General features: G+C 33.6%; 1 protein-coding gene across 2 annotated transcripts in view; it reads right to left on the bottom strand.

The window, feature by feature from the left end:
* The window catches only part of CEP120 (centrosomal protein 120), a 116,883-nt gene that overhangs the window by 44,235 nt on the left and 48,750 nt on the right, over nt 1–23,898 (bottom strand). For both annotated transcript variants that reach the window (XM_074205950.1, XM_074205951.1), the window contains exons 8-11: nt 21,922–22,138; nt 20,418–20,595; nt 3,060–3,209; nt 2,139–2,321 (exon numbers count right to left, since the gene is read on the bottom strand). In XM_074205950.1, the coding sequence (XP_074062051.1) occupies nt 2,139–2,321; nt 3,060–3,209; nt 20,418–20,595; nt 21,922–22,138 (728 nt within the window). The remainder of the gene's footprint in view (nt 1–2,138; nt 2,322–3,059; nt 3,210–20,417; nt 20,596–21,921; nt 22,139–23,898) is intronic.

Below are 23,898 nucleotides of genomic sequence, written 5' to 3'. Positions count from 1 at the left end.
CACATCTTTCTTCAAAGGACCAACTCTATGAATCAGAAGCTCTAAGATTCTAAGTAAACTAAACTCAGGGTGAAAATTGAGTTTCTTTTAAACTTTACCTTCTCAAAATTTTTTTACTACTTTAGATATACTACTGCAAGATCTAAGCTTTCCATTTGTTAGAACCTGCTCTTGATAGAAGATCATCTTACCTTTTTTTCTGGTTTCTATGATTCCTCATCATTACTGATAATATGCTTTGGCTTACTTATCACCATCAAATATCTTTCCATCTGAGACATTTACAATGATCAAGATGGAAAGATATGGCCTCTGTAGTTTCAGAATTGTGAGCAATCATTAATCTGCCCATATCAACTTGGAGATGAAAAGTAGTGTAATAGCAGATAGAGAACTTCCATAACAAACAAGAAGATCCAATCTTGATATGAATGACACACTGGATAGTGGGCAACTTACTTAATCTCTCAATGTTCTAGACAAGAGGTGACTGAGGCCCAAGCTACCCAGGAATCAGATTAAAATAGAACTAGGAAATGTTTAACAAAATAAAAATACAATACAATATGGATAACATCAATTTGTGATTTTCTAAGTTAAATCTCCTATAATGATCTGTTTCTCTGCATCTGACATTACTACTTAAGTTTAAAACTATGGAGTTAACCTACATTGCCAAAGAGACTCTACTCATCTGGGAGATCTCTCTACCAATGAAATCACAAGTTCAATCCCTCTCTATCAATTTGAAGAAAGACTGCTTCACATAGTAGACGGCTTTAAGTTTTGACTCTGTGATCATGGGCAAGTCAAAGAAACCTTTCAGTGTCTGAGGCCAAGTTGCTAAATTTTTCTACACTGGTAGTTACCCCTCAAATCAAATTATAGATCAGGCGCAATATAAAATCAACTTGAAGGGAAATATCTAAAGGAATGTCCTAGGGAAATCTTTGTTGAACCTTAGTCTGATTATTAGTTCTATAAATGACTTTGAAAAAGATTTAAATGGTAAGCTTATCAAATTTTCAGACAAAAATATAGCTAGAAAGCTATTTAACATGTGGAATAATCATCAGTATTCAAACAGATATCAAAAGGATCATACGAATCAATCTAATGAGAGAGCAATGAAAAATAAGGGAAAGGGATACCTGCAGAATAATATTGTACACTAGGCTATGGTAAATGAAAAGTTAGGACAACTGAAAAACAGAAAACTAAGCTATGACTGCAATTGGTAGGGTATTGAAGTCACAGCTGATATTGTTTGGTGTTAGTAATAAAGAGTCCAAAATGTGCAACAAAGGCACTCAAAACATAGCATCTGGCATATAGCAAGTGCTTGATATATGATTACAGATTGAAAAAAAAAATTAGAGCTTTTCATAATGCATGATATAGTGCTCTACACATAGCAGATGCCTAATACATGTTAAATTAATTCAAACTATAATTATTCTTACATTTTAGGAACTTTATTATTTATATGTGACTTTTTTTTTGCATGATAAATCCCTAGTCAAGTGTGAAATGTCTTCAATCAGCTGTTCATATGGCATTCACATTTAGGAAATCACTTTTTAAAGTATATTCTAATTCCACTGATCAAACAGCCACGCCAGAAGTCAACAAATGTTTTATATTTACACATCACTTAAAAGTTTTCTAACTGCTTTCAGATGCATTATTTTATTTAATCCTTTCAAATTCTTCAAATTAAGAATAGAAGGTATTAACTAGTATAGCAAGTGAAGAGGATTAGAAAATTATTTTGCTCCATTACAAGCCAATAGAACTGATAAGTGAAATTGTTAATATTTACAAAAATATAAAAAACCTAGTTCAACAGAATATGAAACAGAGAATTTAAACAACTATTATCTCAGAAAAAAAGACCTGAACAAGCAATAAACTTCCAAAGAAGGAAAAAGGTGCAGATGAACAAAAGTGAAACTAATCAAAGAAAAGTTAATTCCAATATTACATAAACTGTTTGAAAATAGAATGAGATCACTATACAATAAATTAATATTTTTACTTTGTGTAGTTGGAAGAATATAGATATTGGAAAGTTATATTAAAACAGAAATATAATAAATTATAACTGTGTCAAAAGAATATTTAATAAAATATATTACCCTTGTGCTGCTATAACAGGAATCTTGTCACTGTAAGTTTGACGCCAACACTGTTCACCATTAGCACCTAAGAATCGAGTTTTTTCTAAAGATAAAACATTTGAAAGCTGAATTCTTGCAATTCCTAGAAGTAAGTCTTTGGCCATTTTGTCCTTATGCCACAGTTCAACAAGCAGTGGTAACCTATAAATAAGAGAAAATTTTTTACAAGACACAGTTGCAAACACAGAAGATAAAGATTTAAATAAATTCACTGAATTAAATGTTTTGCATTTCCTGGGTTCAGATTAACTCTTTGCAACATCTTCCTAAACATCATATAGCAAATATGAATAATTATTAATATCTAGCTCTTTAAAGTTCAAAGAAAAATGACTTGCAATCTGTTTTTTATATTTCTGGTTTAATTTTTAATTTCTCTCATTCTTATTTTAAAAGTATGTAATTTTGAGGAGCAAATATTTTCCATCAGTAATTTCAATTTTTTTCATTTCAGATAAGAAACTTGGGACACAGAGAGAGTGGGCATGCCTGCACTTCATCAGTATGTGTGTGACACACACACACACACACACAACACACAAACACACACACAAATTAGAAGTCAGAAACAGTATTTTTCAACTGTTCTTCCTCGTTCAAATCTTCTATTTCTCCTGATTCACCAATCCAAATCCAGAAAAATTAAATAGTAAAAACTAAAAATATCTTTCACCTTAAATACGATATTTAAAGCACAACTGTTAAAGATTTTTTTAAAGGAAATCCTGTCTTTTAAAAATGTCCAAAATGCTTTTGGTGAGATTTCCTTTTATATATTTTATATGTACATATATTATATATTTATATATACAAATTAATATGTTTTATATGCTATACAGTTTTGAAACCTCATTATTTAATCACACACAGAGCCAGTACCTCAAGAAAGTATCTTGGAGTTGATGAGGCAAAGTAGCAAAATCAAATGCACAGTAAGACTGAGGAAGAAAAACCTCCATATTTTTTCGGACTTCTACAGGTGGATTAGTCATGATAGGAGCAGCACTTCCAAAGAAGGGATAGGAATACCTAGTACAATATAAAAATTATGCAGATTGTTAAGAGATGTGATTATAAGATGTAAAAATGTGACTAAGATAAAACCTAATTGGAAATAATAAAATAAAATGGAAGTAAAAAGGAATAAAAAGAGTAATCAAGTCTATATTATATTTCTTCGGGTTTCAGCAACCTTTTGGATATTACACCAACTTGTTCAATGTTGCTAAGAAAAACATTTTTAAAATTTCCTTACAACATAGCTGTTATATAAATATATCATTAAGTGATGTTTTTCTGAACCAGAAACAATATGAATCACTTTTATTTTAGTGTTCAAAAATATTCCTAAAGAGTACACCAGCTCTGGCAGTACCTGTGCCTGAATCTCAGTTGTGCAACTGATTCTGACTGTGGCTAAGTGTCTTAATCTGCCAGAGCTTAGTTTTCTGATCTGTAAAATGAAAGGATTAAGTTAAATGATTTCTTAGGTTTCTTCCAACACTAAATCATTAATATCATGATTAGCAACTACTGAATACAAAATAAAATCTTTAAATAAGTGAAAGAAGAGTAGCTAATATTTCCACAGCACTAGTATTTCAAGGTTCAATATTCCCTGAAGAATAAGACAAGTTTGATACTATTCTTATTTTACACAGGTGAAGAAACAATAACAATTTAAGTGTGTGTTGTACTTTAAAATTCCAATGAAATTTTATTTATATTTTCTTATTTGACTCACAACTACCATGCAAAGAAGTAGAGGAAAGTATAAAAGACTGGAGTCTGAGAATTAGATGGAAGGAAGCATTTACCCAAGTGTTTACTATTTGTTTGACACTGTTAAGTACTTAACAAATAATATCTCACTGGATCCTCACAACACTCCTAGGAGAGAAGTACTATTATGATCCCCCACTTTACAACTGACAAAACTGAGGCAGGACAAGGTTTAAGTGACTTCTCAAGTCATACAACTAATTGGTGCCAGAGGCCATATTTGAACCCAGATCTTCCTCATTCTAGACCCAGAACTCTATCCACTGAACTACCCAGCTCCCTTCATACCTGGGGTTGGAATCCCTGCTCTGCCACTTATATTTAGAACCCTGAGCAAATCGTTTAACATGGTCAAAGCTGAGTTTCCTCATTTTTAACAGAATGAGGTTTCTAAGATCCCTTCTTCCTTTAATATTCCTAAATATTATTTTCATTTTACAGATTAAAATTGTTTTGAAAAAAGAGCTTAGGCTTAAAGAGGTTTACTTGCCAATAACCAGACAGCTTCTAATGGCAACCTCAATGCTTCTCTGAATAAATTACATAAAAATATTATTTCAAAATACATACCACGTAAAATAAAAGTTGGTATAAGAACTGATATATTTTCTAATTAACTGAGGCCATGCTGTAATTTCTATATTTATCTTCTCTTTTACCTAAAAGTCCCAATTACCTTTAGAATTAAAAGCCTGAGGTTAACTATAAAAATATTTATTCATTTGAATTACCTTAGAACAGAAGAATGGGTAGCAGTAACAACTGGAATACAAAAGTTCTAAATCATTCACCTCCAAGTCCGACAAGCAACAAGATGGGATAGCCTTTTTATCCAACTAGCCCCCCCCCCGTTCTTAAACCTCTCAAAAAAAGAAATCATAATGACAAAAATTCAAACAAAGGTTAAAAAAAATCCTAAAACCCATGGAGCAATGACTCTGAGTTTCCTCAACACTCCTCCATATCCTATGCAAAAAAGGCTGTTCTAGCAGCCAGGAAATGATATAGCTGCTCAGAAACAATGAGTCATAAGCCCATAGCATCAGGGCTACAGAATTCTACACTACCAGGGCCAAAGGAAAAACACCCTTTTAACAGCAAAGCCAACTCTAGGTCAACAATGTAATACCACAGAAACCAGGACAACAGGAAAGGATAGAGTGAATGTGTCTGGGGGAGGGCAGTTTGCAACACTCAACTAATCCTGAAAGAAAAAGTATCCAGTAGAAGGTGCTACTGAGCTCTCAAAAGTCACTTGGGTCCAAGACCTAGACTGGTGAACTGTGCAGTACCTACCATGGAAACATACCGAGATGCCTTAAAGGAACCATAATCTGAGGGAAGGGAGTCATGTTGATATAGAGAACTAAGAATGTAGAAAATTTATAATCAGAAATAAGTTCTGTAATCTTTAAATGCTGTGTTAAATCTTGTTAAAGGGTGGAAGATTCTTTGCTCTTGAGATGTAAATTGACTCCTATTGTTTCACTGTTAAATATAAAATTTGTATCCTATCTCCTCATTTCCCAATCCCCAGCTTCTACCTTCTACCTGGTTTTGGTCACATAGAGAGGAGAGATTTCCCCCCTTTTGCCCTCAGTGCCTAGACAAAGGGCAAGACTATAAAACCTGGGCTGAACCTCTAGGTTGGTCCATTATCTGGCCAGGTCTCTCCCTGATTTTCTTTCTTTTCTCTTTACCTCCCCCTCTCTCTGTCTCTGTTTCTGTCTCCCAAGCATTTACTTGGCCTTTTGTTATTCACCCTTGTCCTGAAGTGCCAGTTGCTTCTCTGGGAGGAGAAAAAGTTTTAACCTGTTTACTCTAATAATTTGTAATAAATCCTGAGCAGTTTAAAATCCCAGGGAGCATATGAATTCTTTCACTTTTCAGTAACCCTTGATTTCTACCTTTATTTGGTTAACCTAAATCCCATCAAGAACAAAGTTAGCAACTGACTGACAGGAGAAAATAATGGGGAAAAATGACTGAAATGACCAAAGATTTCAAAAAGAAAACTCAAAAACTTTGCAGATAAATCAACAAGAAAAGAAATGACAACAGAAGGAAACATAGCCAGAGCTAGTAAATTAGTTCCTACATCTTTCAATAAATACTAAAATACTAAAAAATAAAGGAATATGGAATATAAGAGTACAGAACCACAACATGATGTTCTCAAGTGGTTTAAAAGGGAAATGAGAATTATGAGAGCAGAATTAATGGCCTGCAAGGAAGGCCAATGATAGAAGAAATAAACTGTAATCTTCGTCAGCAAGTAAGACAATTAAAGTAATAAAAAAAAGAGAACAATGGATTGGGAAGGCAAATAAACAGAAGTGAAGGACAATTTTGGAGAAGCAAAAAACAAAATTAAAAAAGAAATATGCTCATCAAGCAAACAAAACATACTGATCTAGAAGACAGTATATGCAAAGAACAATCTAATCATGGGTCTTCCAGAAGCATACAATAGGGGAAAAAAACTATTATATGATTATGAAGGGAATAATAGAAAAGAACTACCCAGAACTTCTGATCATGGAAAATGAAATATCGATGGAAAAAATTTATAGATTACCTCCATTAAAAAAAAACCAACGCTGCAAACTGCACACAATGGTTAAAGTTAACAATTCAATTTAGAAACAAGTTCTGCAAACAATAAGAAAGTCACAAAGAAAAAGATATTTTGAATAATCCAAGACTAATCTGCACCCCCAAATGTAATGAAAAGTATAGTAAAGAGCCAAGAAACTCAGGTTGCAAGCCCAGAGTGCTATTCTGCAAAACTGAAATCAACTGCATGAAAAGATGGGTGTTCAAAAATAAAGAAGGCATTTGAAATATTTTTAAAAATAAAAACCAGAATTGAATTATTTATTCCTCAGATAACTCAAACATCAGAAATGCAAAAAAAATTAATAAATACAGCAGCCAATGGAGAGACCAGTAAAAGACTTCTAAACATACACAGAGTGCAAGCAGAAATCTGGTTGCAGTATTAAGCAGATAAGGGACATTATGGTGGCAACACTCTTGCTTACAGGTAAATTAATGTGTTTTTTTATTACTGTATTAAAATATGGGAAAGTATATGAAAAGGAGAGGGGGAGCTGAAGGATAGAAGGTAGTAGGTGATGTGCTAGGTTAAATCAATAGTCAGTACTGAAGATAAGGTGACCTTTGTAGTTTCAGGAAGTAAGAGCCTACAAGGGAGTGGGTAAGAAGAAAAATTGAAAAAAGGGAAAGGAAGTGATACAGGGAATCATGGGCATAGGGAATATTGAAATTGGAAACAAATTTTGTAATCTTTTATACTGTTAAATTCTGAGTGGGGAATATGTAGAAGGAGAAATATAAAAGAAATATCTGTAAGAAAATGTTATCTGTACCCTCTCCAGGTTACAGTTTCCAGCTCCAACTCTTTACTTCCCCTTGACCATGCTATTACTGATAAGTCATGCTTACGCAGGCATGACAATCATCTTCCACAGGAAATGATGTGTTGGACTTAAAGATCACACACTTTGGGACAGGAAGGCCAGCAGGTACCTTGCCTATTGGAGAAAACCTAGAACCAGGTGCTGGGTCACTCCCCAAGCACACCCTTGTCCAACCTACTACAGAAGTGTATTTTTAAGTCAGATCATAAGAGAAGCCCATTTCTTCTTTCCCCTACTTTCACCCTGCAAGAATGGCGATATCTCCCTCTCTTTTTAAGCTAGTGCCAGAGGCTCCTGCTAGGCCCACTGCAGAGCCATGGGTCTCTTTGCCAGCTTTATGGCTTGTTCTCCTTTCCCTCTGCTTCCCTTTTCACTGTCTATCCTCAGGCCCTCCCCTAACCCTTGTTATTCAACCTGTCTTCAAGCAGCTTCTATAAACTTGGCAGGATTGTAAATTAAATCCTGAGAGGTTTTTAAACTCCAGGGTTATATGTGAATTCTTCCACTTGTGAGAAATATCAACTACATTGGCGATACCAATTTTCTAGCAACAGAAGGAGGCAGTATTTTGGAGGTGGGATGTCATCTTAAGGGTGAAAAGACATGGTCTGTGAAGGAAGATGAGGATCTTATAGAGGCTGTGGCCTGGGGAATTTGGTGTTTGAAAAGTTACTCATTACATATAGGGAGGGAGGGATATGGTATCCCTGGGTGCAACTGGCATCTGAACAAGTGTGAACACAGGGAAAAGATTTCTACACAAATGTTATAAAAAAGGTAAGGTTCAGTATACATCAGTTATGGGCTGAATACTAAGGGACATGGTGAGGGAGGGCGGGGCCTTTAACATGGGGTAGTATATTCTCAGATACCTGTAACATTTAACTTTGTTCTGGGAGTGAGATACAAAGGAAAAGGGAAATCCATAAGGCAAATTCTACAAGATAGTGGTAGAACCCTCCCAGAGTAAATAAAGCAGGTAACATGAGCTAGAATGGATACCTTCGAAACCTTGATTGAATAAGTAATATAGAGAAGAGAGAGAGATCAGATAATTACTGGGGTCATGAATCAGAAAATGAGGATCTAAAGTAGAAAGAAAAAAGGACTTATTAAAGAGATTAAAAAATTTTGAAAAGCAGTACAAAAAATTAAGTTTTAAAAAATGAACAAGACTAAGTGAAGGGAAGGGAGAGGAAATTGTCTAAACGAGGGTAATCCATAACCACAGACAAGCAAGAAAGAAAAAGGAACTAATAAGCAAATACTAAAGGGAAATGGTTAACAAAAGAGAAGAAAAGGGGTGACAGTGGAAACGGTCACCTTAAGAAAAGATAAAATAACTGAAGGATTATAATATTCAATTTTAGCAAAATGAGAATGGGGTAAAACCATAACTTTAATAAAAAAAATTTAGCAACAGATAGAGGAACATATAAACCTAAATAAGAACTTTAAATATGAATGGATTACAAATCCAGCCTCAGACACTTAATAATTACCCAGCTGTGTGGCCTTGGGCAAGCCACTTAACCTCATTTGCCTTGCAAAAACCTAAAAAAAAAAAATGAATGAATTTGTCAATCCCATAAAATGAAAAAGGGACAAACTGAATAAGAAAACAAAATTCTACCTCTTGCTTAAAAGAAACACATTTAAAAAACAAAGAAAAAAACTGAGATGGAAAAAATTTACCTTGCATACAAGTTGCAGTCATGATAGTTAATAAAACAAAAATGATATAAAATAAAAAAGGATAAAGAAAGGAAACTACATCATACTGAAAGGAACGAAAGAAAATAAATCAACGTTAATAATAAACTTATATGATCTAGAATACCTTACAATAATTCATGGAAGAAATAAGACACAGATAGTAACATAATAGTGACATTCAATCTCTTTCAATTTTGAATAAATCTAACAGAAAGATAAACTATAGGGGAAAACAAGGAACTGAACAAATTTCTGGAAGAATTAAGAGTTTAAAAAACTAATGGCAATTTCTAAACAAGACAACAAAAAAGAACAGATCTATTTTTCACACCACATGAAACACTTATAAAACACTCTGTGCCTAGGGCACAGAGATATTACAAGCAAATGTAAAAAAAGAAAAAAAATAGAAAATATGGTTTTTACAAACCAAAATGTAAATAAAAAATGCAAATTTGTTCAGGGACCACAAAAGATACCAAATCAGAGATTTAACAATGAAATCCTAAATAAGGAAATTAAAGAACAAATAAAAGAAAATTTTAATGATAAAACAATATAGCAAAATTTCTGAGATGAAGTTAAAGCAGTTTGGGGGGAAGGGGGAAATCAAACACTTACAAACATATAAATAAACAGGCCTAAAATAAGCACAAAGATGAGAAATTAGAAATCAGAGGTGAACTAAAGTAGAAATAAAATGAAAAAATCCACAGAAATGAGAAATAAAAATAAAAGTTGACTCTTTGAAAAGACTAATAAAATTGATTAAAAAGGCAGCAAAAAAATCAAATCAAATAAAATAGCAAATAAGCAAGATATAATTACAGAAAAACATGAAGAAATAAAAAGAACATATTATGCAGTTATATGGTAACAAAACTGAGAAAGCAAAAGAAGCAAAGGAATATACTCAAAAATATAAAATATCTAAACTATAGAAGACCAGATAGCATTCTTTAAAAACTCAATTCCAGAAAGTAAAAATATCCTTCATCCTGATAGATTCACAGAAGAATTATATCAAATTTCTACAGATTAGTTAGTACCCATATATCACAAATTTTTCTTAAAAAAATGACAAAGTACCTTGCCAGAGTCCTTTTATGAAACAAATACAGACCCAATACCTAAGCAGGGACTGCTAAAACACAGAAAGAAAACTTTAAGTCAGTATCACTGAAGAATATGACTCAAAAATTTTATAAATACCAGAAAACAGAACATAGAAATTTATCCAAGAAATTATTCCTTATGATCAAGTGGGACTTTTAACAGGGATGAAAGGATGGTTCAACAACAGGAAAAATCATATTAAAACCCAAAACATTCCAAACCACAACATCATTTCAACAGATGCAGAAAAAAAGCTTTCATAAAATACAACACTGTTTTATGCTAAAAACCATACCAAGTATGGACATTTTGAACCTTTTAAAAATATCATTAAAAGCATCTATCTAAAACCAAAAGCAAGCATTGTTTTCAACTGAGAACACACTAGAAACTTTTTCAATTAATACAGGAGTAAAGCTTGATATACTTCCTAAAATGCAAGCAATAGGAATAAAGCAAGAGAAAGGAATTAAAAGGTAAAGAGGAGGTAAGATTATACTTGGAAAACTCTAGGGAATAAGCAAAAATATTAAATTGATAGAATTAATACCTTCAGCAAAGTTGCAAGCTACAAAATATATACTTAAAAATCAACAACATTTCCACAAAATAGAAAAATACAAGAAACAATAATAAGAGAAATTCCATTCCAAATAACTTCAAAATATATAAAATATCTGGAGATCAACTTCTAAAAGCACACAAAAGACTTGTAGAGAATCAATTGCAAAGTACTACTTAAAATAAAGAAGGGTGTTAAAGAACTAGAAAAAATGGTGACTAAAGACTGGAGTTATGACTAGATTGTCAATATACTAAAAATGACAACATTACCAAAACTAATTTACTCTTTTGATGCTATACTAACCAAAAAACCAAGGGGATATTTTATAGAACTTGATAAAAATAGTAACAAAATTCATTTGATAAAACAAAAGACCTAGAATATCAACAGAAATGATGGAAAAAAGTAAAAACGGGAGGAATAGTTCTTCCAGGTCTCAGACTATATTATAAAGCACTAGTCATCAAAATCACCTGTATTTGTTTATAGAGAGATCGATTAATGGAACAGACAAGAAAAAATGATTCAGAAACAACAGAACTCAATTTCCCTGCATTTGATAAAAAGAAAACCAGAAATTAACTAGGGAAAAATTCTTGACTTAATAAAAACTGCTGGGAAAATTAGAAAGTACTCAGGCAGAAATTAAACTCAAAGCAACTTATATCATCATATTATACAATATAGTGTAAATATATGTGCTTAATATCAATAGTAGTTAATAATAAAAAGCATGCTATAAAAAATTTTAAAGAATAACATCATATATGCCCTTCATAGCTATCCTTTTTTAAACATCTTTTATCCTCTTATTGATAAAGGATAAATCTTCTTACTGATAAATGGTAACTTTTTAAATTTTATAGCAACCAAGAAAAAATATGTATAAGAATGTTCTGCATAACCTATTGCACCCCTCAAAAAATTAAAAATGAATTTATCCTGTGAAATTTAATAAATCATAATTAAGTTCATTATTAATGAAATACAGGGATTTTAAATGCAGACAAAAGCTTACTATCTTACATCACTAAATATATCTAGTACAGCTGTCTCATTTTGCAAATAAGGAAAGAGACATGAGGTAACATGGTTGGTAGGGTGCACAGCCCAGAACTGAATTCTAAATCAAGAATTCTTCCACTAAACAATCCTGATTTTTTTTTTTAATAAAAGGGTTAGGTGAATTGCCCAAGGTCACACAGCTACTTAAGTATTATGTATCTGAGAATGAATTTGAATTCAGATCCTACCTCCAGGGTCTGTGCTCCTTCCACTGCACCACCTAGCTGCCCCTACAGTCCTGATTTACAAAAGTTTCAAGGTTATGGAGTTTCCTCTGTATTGTTTTTTATGGTCTAAGAACTTAAAGCAAATAACTGTGCTTCCACAGCTCCAGTCTTTTCCAAGAACATAAGTCACAAAACTCTAAAATTCTGTGGAAGTTTGAAAAGAATTGCTTTTGGACAGCTTACATAATGGAAAATCTTGGCAAGTAAAATAATAGACATTCTTAGAAAACTTAAATATAGTTTGGCAGAAACAACAAAGACAATATGGAATAACTTTTTCTAAAGACAACTTTTTTATTTTTCTAAATTATTTGATGTCCCAAAATTATGTCACAATAGAAGTAACAAACATTTATTAAGTAGTTCTTATATGCAATGTATAATGTATAGAAGCAGGAGAAACAAAAATGAAACACAATTCATTGATGTTCTAAATACTTTTAGATGTACATTAGAATGGGGGGGGTTAAATAGAAAAGGGAGGTAAAACTAACAGGATAGATTATGTATCTGGAATGCAGAGGAGAGGGAAATCAGAGTGGGCTTCACAGAAGAGGATGTAACTAAAATGAATCTTAAAGATAAGATTAACAAACAAGTAGTAGTCTAGTTTGGTCAGAACACAAAAAATATAAAAAGAAATTTCTAAAATTAGGATTGAAAAACAGATGAAACCTGCCTTGAATGTCATGTAAAAACTTGAAGGAAGGTCTAGGAAAAGGGGACAAAAAAGATCAAATCTAAAGTATTCGGCAATTATTTTGGCAGCTGGGTGAAACTATAACAAGTAGGAAAGAAGAGACTGATTATGGGAAAACCAGCTAGAAGACAATTACAATGGTCTAAGAGAAAGATATTGTAGTACTTGAATTTAAATCTGGGCAGAATGAATAAAAAAATACAGAGATGGTTGGGGGGGGGATACTATAGAAGAAGAAAAAAGGAACCTGGAAACTGACAAGGCAAAGAATTAAAAGTGACTAAAAGATCTGGATTAGAGAGATATTAAAAATATGGACATATGAAATGAAAAATAGTTTTCAGATAGTGGTTAGAAAAAATAATGAATTCAATTTTGGATATGATGAATTTTAGACACAAATGAGAACCTAAAGTTATGGACTCACAGGTAGGAAGACATCAAATCCTTCTTCTGACATTTAAGCCTCAATTTCTTTTTTTTTCTTTCTTTTTTTTTTTAAAGATTTTTCAAGGCAATGGGGTTAAATGGCTTGCCCAAGGCCACAAGGCTAGGCAATTATTAAGTGTCTCAGGTCGCATTTGAACCCAGGTACTCCTGACTCCAAGGCCAGTGCTCTATCCACTGCGCCACCTAGCTGCCCCTAAGCCTCAATTTCTTATCTGTGAAATGAGAAAATTGGACTAGATGGCTTTTAAGTTCCCTTATAGTTTTAAATCTATGATCTACATCAGGTAGGGTTGGGGAACTTTTTTCTGTCAAGAGTCATTGGAATATTTATAACATCAGCCATAGACTATATTTGGTCAAACATTTAATTAATTAAATCCTAAAAAACTACTAGATTTATTGAATTTCGAGTCCTTGCCAGCCTGCAGTGGTATTGGCAACACCAGTCCAATATATCTCAATGACCAGAGGTTCCTCATTCCTGATCTATATAAAAATGGTTAGAAAGCATCTATGGACCTGGAACTCATAAAAGGTATTAAATTGAAATACAGATTTGAGGATAATTTGTAGAAAAAAAGGAGCAAGACAAGAAGTTGGTAAATGTCTCACTTGGAGGCAAGAAAGAAAAAGTGAATACATTGAAGAAACCCAAGAGGGAACAATTTTAAAGGTAACAGAAAATTGAAGAGTATCAAAGAAGCCAAGGAATAAGAGACTATTAAGGATGAGTAAAGCCACTGGCATAAGATTTGGCCAAAAAAAAAAGTCAAAGAGGATAAGGAGTTGAGAGAGAAGCACACTGGCAATAGGAGGCATTAAGTAACTTTAAAACAAATGGCTTTACAATTTCGAGTTATGCCCAAAGGACAATATAACTGTGTATATACACTTTGATCTAAAAATACCACTAGGTCTGTTTCCCAAAGAAATTACAACAAAAAGAGTAAAAAAATCCACACGTACAAAAATATTTATAGGAGTTCTTTTCATAGTGACAAAGAATTGGAAATTGAGGAGATGCCCATCAATTGGGGAATTCCAGAATAGCCTGGAAAGACTTGCATGAACTGATGCTGAGTGAAGTGAGCAAAATCAGAAGTACATACTAACAGCAACATTGTGTAATAATCAATTATGATGAACTCACTCATTCCAGCAGTACAATAATCAAAGACAATTCCAAAAGACTTGTAATGGAGAATACCATCCATATCTGGAGAAGGAACTGTGGATTTTAAATGCAGACTAAAGCTTACTATCTTCAATTTTTAAAAGCTGTCTTATGTATTATGTTTTTTCCCCTTTCAATCTGATACTTCTTTCACAATGTGATTTATATATATATATATATATATATATATATATATATATATATATATATATATAATCTATATTAGATTGTTTTCTGTCAGAAGGAAGTGGGAGGGAAGAATGGAAGGGAGAAAAATGTGAAACTCAAAACCTTACAAAAAATGATTGTTGAAAACTAACTTTGAGTGTAGTTGGAAAAATAAATAAAATATATTTTTTAATGGCTTTAGGTAGGGACAGCTAGGTGGCACAGTGAATAGAGCAGTGGTCTTGGAGACAGGAGGACCTGAGTTCAAATGTGACTTCAGACAATAATTACTTAACTGTGTGACTTTGGGAAGGAAGGAAGGAAGGAAGGAAGGAAGGAAGGAAGGAAGGAAGGAAGGAAGGAAGGAAGGAAGGAAAGGAAGGAAGGAAGGAAGGAAAGGAAGGAAGGAAGGAAGGAAAGGAAGGAAGGAAGGAAGGAAGGAAGGAAGGAAGGAAGGAAGGAAGGAAGGAAGGAAGGAAGGAAGGAAGGAAGGAAAGGAAGGAAGGAAGGAAAGGAAGGAAGGAAGGAAGGAAGGAAGGAAGGAAGGAAGGAAGGAAGGAAGGAAGGAAGGAAGGCTGGCTTTAGGAAATAGCAGAGCTGGAAACCAAAATATAAGAGTGAATATATAGGAGTAAAAGTAATAAAATAAAAGGTAGTAAGTTTGTACTGTTCTTTCTACAAATCTGGAAGGGAGAAAAGAGATGGAAGGATAGCTTAAAGGCTAAAAGCTTTGTTTGATAGTAGGAAAGTAAGTTATGGTCTCAGAAGTCTACTTTTGACAGTTTACATTTACAGTACTTAGCATTTATGTTCACTTAGAGCAGGCATACAACAGCCAAATAATCTGACAATATCAGCCTCTTTCTGGAGTCCACATTAGGAATCATGTCCCTTTTCCCCAGCTCCTAATTTACAAACTCAGTTAGGCCCATGTCCTTTCCAGGGTAGTACTAAATAGAAATTCTCCTTGGAATCTCAAAGATACTGACAAAAATAAGGAAAATGGAGACCCATTTAAATAAAACAAAGGAATGGGAATATGGGATTGGAGGGTGGGATCATACTGTGATGAGAATATTTTCTAGTGTGGCTGACAAATTTGCTCCTTCAAATTAGGAAGTTGAGTAAGGTTATTATTACTCTGAAAAGAGAACTTTCATAATGTATAAATTCTGATGTTTATGGGAGGGAGTTTATAGCCCTTTCTATAAAATTCTGAACCACCCAAGGTTTCATCAAGAAGATATCCTCTCCAAAAAAAAAAAAATAGAAAGGAATTATATACCCTGTACAACATGATTTTCATGTAAAAATTAGATCTCACTTCATAATTTCAATTAAAAAGCACATTTTCTAACACTATATTCTACTCCCTGTAAATAACATTTCCTACCAACAATCCCACTCATGTTTAAGACATTCCACAATCTTGTACCATACAGCCTTTTTAGTTTTATTTCACATTGCTAACTTTCACATACACTGTGTTTTAAAAACAAACTTGATGCTCTGTCCCTCAAATACACCTTTCCTAAGCAGGTTGGCTCCTAGTGCCTATGTCAAAAATAATTTTCTTTCCCTTCATTAACTGGAGAGCTTCTTTTGTTTAAAGCAATATTGCCACTTCCTTCATGTATTCTTCTCCAGTACCATTATTCTGTGATAAACTTCATCTTTGCTCATCAGATAGTACCCTGTCATACAATTGCCAAATCATATATATAATATTATATATTATTGTTAAAACCTGTGCCTTTTCTGCTCCTGAAGTTATGAGTTCTACATTTAACCTGCATTTTTTAATCTCCCCCCCCCGGAACTCAGCACAGCACTCTATACCTAATGGGCACTTAGTAAATGTTTCTGAATGAATGAATTCTAGAGTCAACATACATTTGATGAGGTAAAAAATACTAATTTCTAGATCCTAGAAACCATCCTGATTTTAGTTCCAGATCAATGAATACATATGCATACCACTTTTGGCTGACTAGCTCACCAAACATTATAAGTCATAAAATCACAGAATGCTAGAGCTGGAAAGGACCCTAAAGATCATATATCCCAACTCATTCATTTGAAAAATAAGGAAACCAGGGCGGCTAGGTAGCGTAGTGGATAAAGCACCGGCCTTGGAGTCAGGAGTACCTGGGTTCGAATCCGGTCTCAGACACTTAATAATTACCTAGCTGTGTGGCCTTGGGCAAGCCACTTAACCCCACTGCCTTGCAAAAAAAAAAAAAAAACTAAAAAGAAAATTAAAAAATAAAAATAAGGAAACCAAGGCCAAGAAAGATTAAGTAAAAAGAATAATCCATAACAGGGCTGTCCAACCTTACTTTTAGAAGTTTTATCGGAACAATCGACAATTATGTTTTAATTTGCCATTTTAGTGAGAGCTCTGCAGTAGCTCAACTTCACTGCATTTTAGACAGCCCTGACCTATACCCTCTGTCCATACTTTTCCACCATATACTCCTCAAAGCCCATTCAGTAGATTACTTAGGACAGAAACTAGGCTGAAACTATTCCCTTCAAAACTCACAGATGACCTTATTGACAAATACAATGGCCTTTTTCTTCAGTGTTCATCTTCCTTGACTTCTCTGCAGTACATGATCCACCTTCTTGACACTCTCCTCCCCAAGTTTCCTAGAGACTGGCCTCTTCTAGTTCTCATCCTACCTCTCAAAATGCTCCTTTTCTGTCTCCTTCACTAGTTCTTCTTCCTCTTCCCTTTCCAATATATCCTTCACACCAATGCCAGAGAAATTCAGGCCTGCACAAAGGAGGCAGGAAAGTATAGGAAACAATCCAATTACCATGAGTATTTCTGTTTCGCTGAAATAGAGAATAACTGAAGGAGAACAGAATGCAAAAAGCTTGGAGAAGTAAAAATACTAAAAGGTTGTGGGGGGCCTTAAATGTTGGATCAAATAATTTGTATTTTACTTGGTAAAGAAAGGCAGCTCTATTTTATTTCATATTTGTATTACTAATGCACATTCTCTGTTGAATTTAATTTAAATTTGTCCAAGTTCACATCATTACTCAGAATTAGAGCTGAAATTAAAGATTAGGTTTTCTAATACCCAGGCCTACATCCTTTCCATCACATTAGATCTCCCCACTCTAAAAAATAAAAGCCTTCCTTTGATTTTTCTCAGACTCCAAGCTTTACTTCATGGCTAAATTTCTACAAGTAAACTTTATATTTGTGAGCACCATGTCTTTTCCATCTATTCTTGCTTCTGTACCCACTACTCTATCAAAAAATAATTTCTCAAGGTAAGGAAAAATTTATCTGAACTTTTTATAATATTTGATACTGCTAAATCCCCTCCCTACCTCAATTACCCTTCCAGGAAGTCTCAACTTTCTTAACTTTTCTGACAGAACACTCTCCTTGGTTGTGATCCTACCTCCCAACTGCTATTTCTTGGTTTCATTCACAAATTCATCTAATTTGTACCATTCTCTAAGTATCTCTCCTCTGCCAGACAGGGTTGCCATGCAAGACAGCAAGATGGCACTGAGCCTAGAGTCAGAAAGCCTGGAGTTTAAATCTGGCCTCCAATGTTTACTAGGTATGTTATCCATCTGAAAAAAAGAGAATAACACTATCAATTTCACAGGGTTATGAGGATAAAAAGTGATTGGCACAGTGCTTAGCACACAGTTGGTGCTCTAGAAATGTTAATTCTTACTATTAGCTATTACTTCATTGTTGGTCCTCTGGAATCCTGTTAGGTCATTATACTGATCAAAGGGTCTTTAAGTCTCTTCCTATGTTCAGATCTAGTCTTCTATTTATATTTTATTAAATACAGATGATAAAATTCTGAAATCTAGCTCTATAGGAAATTAAAATAATTTATAAAACCAAATATATTTTATCAGTAGAATTAGTCACAGAATTTCAGAGGTGGAAGGAACCTTAGTGAATACTTAGTCCAATAAATATTTTTAAAAAGAGGAGCCCCTAGGGGCAGCTAGGTGGCACAGTGGATAGAGCACTGGCCTTGGAGTCAGGAGTACCTGAGTTCAAATCCGACCTCAGACACTTAATAATTACCTAGCTGTGTGACCTTGGGCAAGTTACTTAATCCCATTGCCTTGCAAAAACCAAAAAAAAAAAGAGGACCCTTATTCCCCAAGTGATAAATGAAAAAAGACTATAAATAGGCAGTTTTCAGGAGAAGCAAAGTTATCTGTAGTCATATGAAAAAATGCTCTAAATCATCTGACCTTGTCTTTTTTTTCCCTCATCAAATCATCCTTCTACATAATGTAGTCACTAAAATAAACTTTTCATTGTATAATTCTTTTTTTTTTTTTTTAGGTTTTTGCAAGGCAAATGGGGTTAAGTGGCTTGCCCAAGGTCACACAGCTAGGTAATTATTAAGTGTGTGAGACCGGATTTGAAGGTAGGTACTCCTGACTCCAAGGCCAGTGCTCTATCCACTACGCCACCTAGCTGCCCCTCATTGTATAATTCTAAAGAGTCATCCTTCCCCTTCTCAAAAACCTGAAATGATTCCCCAAAGTATAAAATATCAACCACACACATTATTTTGCCACTGCCTTATCTCCAAAGCTGGGAGGTGGGTAACATGTGTAGCAAGGATCAAGTCTGTAAAGAACACAGATGTGGAATTAATAGACTGAATCATTGTTCTGCCACTCACTGTGTGATAATGGGTAAAGCATTTCACCTCTCTAGACTTCTATTTCTTTCATTCAAAGAAAAGAGTGGACCCAAAATCTTCCGAGCCCAACTCTCTAGCTTTATTTCATTCTGCTTTCCTTCAGATAGTTCTTGCTCTAGCCAAATTTAAGTATACATGTTCACTAAGCCTACCTCCCTCTCCCACTTATGCAACCATGCAGGACACATACATCATCTTTCCCTAGAATATGCTTCTGCCATATTCACACCTCTATCAACTTCCTTTCTTCACACCCTAGCTCAAGAGTTCCCTCCATGATGCTGTACTTGGTTTCTAAAATGTCCTTTCTCTGAATCCCTGCCTATACCTAGATTTTGACATTGCATCAGATTTATGTCTGTATACCAGAATAAACTGTAAGCTCCTCATTTTATCTCATTTTTATATCCCCAGTGCCTATCACAATGACTTGCACTAAAGAGGCATCTAACAAATGCTTCTTTAATTGAATTGAATATTCTTATTTCCTTTCTGACGGTGGTTCTTGTTCAGGCATTGGGAGCAGCTGCAAAGAACCAGGCAAGGTTTGAGAGGCCAAATGTTACTGAGGTTTGAAGGAGAATAAGCTGGATCCATAATACGTTATCATAGAACAAAGGAAACATTCAAAGTCAGGCGAGCATCCTGTATATTTACTTAGTTTTGTAATTAGTTATTTTTTTTTTTGATTTGTGAACAACATGTTGAGAATTCTGATCTGTGGAACTGAAGTCATATATACTAGGTCACTAAAATGTTCATGCATTATTTATTTACAAAATACCTGCACCTTTTGACACTTGGCAACAGTTGAGATCTGAGAACTGTAATAAATAGAAAGGACCTCAAAAAAAACCCTTAAAATTCAGTGCAAATCCTTTAAACAATACCAAAAATAGAAGAGAATGATATTAATAACAAAACAATGTACTCAATAGCATTAATAACATTAATTAATAACATAAATAAAACAATGTACTCAAAAATCTTGGAATTCTTTTTTTAAGTAAAAAACATTTTTATAAGTAAAAATTTCATGTCTCTTTTACTCTCCCAACTTCTCAAAAGAAAATAAGAAGCATAACTCCTTTAAAAAATGTTTAAAATAAGATTAAACCATACCTCAACATACAATTGACTGGAAAATCAACTTCTAGGTCATGGACACTCCTTAGATCTATTGAAAAGCAAAAATGATGTGACGATGCTGGGACGGCAATCTTTTGTCCTGAAGCAATCTCAGAAGAATTGGATGTTGTCACCAGATGGGCTTGTGGAACTGATGGAGGAGAATTCAAGGCTGACACGAACACAATAACAAAAGTTAAAATTTCAAGTAAAAAGTTTCACATAAGTGTTCCATCCATTTCAAAATGATCATCTCATTTATCCGTAAGTAGAGAACTGGAATATTCCCATTCCAGTTTTGAAAACGAGGAAAGAGAAAATTTTTAGAGACTTGATCAAAGTTACTATCTCCAAGTTGGCCAAGGTTCAAATGAACAATCTAGGTCTCTAAACCCCTATTTAGGTAACTGATTGCCCTATTTGTCTAAATGAAAAGAAAGAATTTAATTTTAACTCAGTGTTTTACTACCAAAGAATATATTTTATAAGACACATTGTACAAAAAGCACTAAGGGACCAGATTAAGCATATTCATCACTCTGAATCCTTAAAGGTATCTAGCATTGGCGGGAAATAACTGATTCACTAAGCTTAACATTGTATTTTTAAAAAACTGTGTTGTGGATATAAATAATACTATAAAAATATATTGCTTGGTTCATCCAGGGATAGATAGGAAATAATCTTTTAAAACAATTTTCTTAGTTCTTAATATAGTGTCTTGAAAGTTCTTAGGCTTCATCCTGCCTTTCTTTTTAATGTTTGATCCACAGTCATCAGTATAGGAAATTACAGGTGAAGAAATTTCTTCTACCAATACTGATAAGCAGCAATTCTGCAATTTATAATCTCAGAAAACTGCCTGTAACACTGATAATTGCTTGTTCTGAGCCACACATCCAGTTAGGGTCAGAGACAGGACTTGAACTCATGTTTTCAAGCTTTACTCTGCCTCTCACTTTCAAATATACCAACTGCTTAATAAACATTTGTTGTCTCAAAGTGAATACCAACAAAGGAAAAAATTTACAATTGATGTAGGTTTTTAAGCTTCAGTCATTTCTCTCAATTTAATAGCCAAAAATTATAGAAATATATAAGCTATTAAATGATAGCATTCAGCATGAAGTATCAGTCATCATTATAAAACTGTATGACTAGATGAGGATTCCAGAATATGGATTACTTTCAAATTCACAATACATTTTTTTGGCTTAAAGTAAATTCTATTTTATAAATACGTGAATTTTTTTTAAATTCACTTCCTATGTGCAAGGCTTACCATAGTACCCTGCTCACAGTGTCAGATTATTAGATACTTAATCTTTGTTGAACTAAATTATTTAAAAATTTTCACCTGGAAGACTAATCAAATTAGGTGTTATTTAATCCTCAATTATTTTAAAACAATAAAATGCAATTTTTACTTTAAATGTTAAAAAAAAACAAGTCCATAACTTGAAAATATGACAAAAAGTTACTAAAAAAACAATCTTACCCTTTTGATTTACTTTTGTGTCCTTGTCATACTGTAAACTTTCTATTTCACTTTCTGTTGCATCATCTTTAGTCGGTGGTGATTGTTGATTCTGAAGCTGAATAGGTGATTGAGGACTTGTTGACTTCTCTTCAGCCAATGGCTTCTCCTGAATAGGTGTTAAAACTCGCTTCTTTGAGTGTTCTTGCTCACATCGGGTCTTGAATTCAACTAAAGGCTAAATAATTTAGAGAAAAATCACAATTTTAAAATTATTTTCCTTTAAATCCATATAAATGAGATTACTTTTAAAAATATTACCTTTCATCATTCTGATTCTTCCTAAATATTTTCCAATTTTAGATCTAAATTAATTTTTTTCATAATTTCTTAGACATTCTAGGGTCAGAAAAAAGGAGATCGCAAACAAAATGGATTCTGATATTTAGAATGTCAAAGTGTTCCTACTGGGGAAGGAAAATAATTTAGGAAAATAGTATACTTTAATTAATAGAATGATTTAGGAACCTCTGGGAAGGAGGTCATGAATGAACTGGTATCCTTGAAATGCTAAATAAATCAAAGAAAGAATGAAAGGATTATACTTTCTTTCCTTGTTTCTTTTCTTCCTTTTTTCCCTATTATTTGTCCAACAATCTTCTCAAGTTCTTATCTTACTTTTTGCCACCCAACCAATCAGACTGTAAAGGACCAACTGCTAAAAGATAGCCACTAATGCAGCTATAACATTATGGATATATTTTACTATTGTTATTATGTGATTTTTTCATTTGCATCTAACTCTTTTTAAATCCATTTGGGGTTTTCTTGATAGATATACTAGTTTGCCATTTCTTTCTCCAAATCATTTTGCAGATGAGGAAACTGAGGCAAACAGGATTAAGTAACTAATCTAGGATCACAGAATAAGTGATTGAGACAGGATTTAAATTCCAGAAGCTGCCCAGTGCTCTATCTACTGAGTCACTTAGATGCTTTATCAATGTATTTAGAATGCTCTAATATCTTTCAAAGTATCTGTCAACAAATCAGTATCAATCACTGTAAAACACTAAGTGTCTTATGCTAGATGGTGCAGGGGATAGAGCACTGGCCTTGGAATCAGGAGGATGGAAGTTCAAATCCAACCTCTAACACTTACTACCTATGTGATCTTGGGCAAGTTACTTAACCCTGATTGCCCCGCAACCCAGACCATCTCCATTTGTCCTGATTCATATCTGGCCATTGGACCCAGATGGCTCTGGAGAAGAAAGTGAGGTGGGACTTAGCACAGCATCCCCTTGCTCAAATCCAATTCATGTGCTTGTTATGGCATCACCCCCCTGATGTCATGGTCTTCTTCAAAAATGACGTACAAATATTATTAAAGAACTACGCAAAAGTATATTCAATTTCTCTTAATTCTAGGTTCACTCCCATGAGTCAAGGCTTCCAGAATTCATGGATCATATTCTTTACTTAACAGAAAGCTTTCCTTTACGTCAAAATCACTGAAAACAAGGAACCAATAAAGTGCAATTTCACTAAGAGAAGACCTAAAGGAGAAAAAAAAGACTCCTCCCATCAAAATAGGTTATCACCTGGGCTAAGGAATCATGCCAACTTTTCAGGAAGCCAAGTCAAATCTTAGGCTCACATTAATGTTGCAATGTAAACAGATAGAGAGAGAGTAAAATAACTGAAAGCATCAAAAAAAATCAATAAACATTAAGCACCTACTATATACATATACATATACATATATATATATATATATATATATACATATATTATTGTAAATACCAGGAATACAAACATTGGAATATATACAAGAACGGAATAACCTCTGCAAAGAGTTTATATTCTAATGAAAGAGAAAAACAAATCCATACTGAAATGTAAAGAATAATTATTAAGAGAGAAAATACAAAATCTTATTTGACAGTTTGGGAAGGAGGGCAGGAAACTGTGTGGAAAGAGGAGAAAAAATATATT

This window comes from Macrotis lagotis, chromosome X (genome assembly GCF_037893015.1).
Source record: "Macrotis lagotis isolate mMagLag1 chromosome X, bilby.v1.9.chrom.fasta, whole genome shotgun sequence".
NCBI classification, from domain to species: domain Eukaryota; kingdom Metazoa; phylum Chordata; class Mammalia; order Peramelemorphia; family Peramelidae; genus Macrotis; species Macrotis lagotis.
The sequence above is the reverse complement of the archived record's forward strand: the minus strand, read 5'-3'. Positions and strand labels throughout refer to the sequence as shown.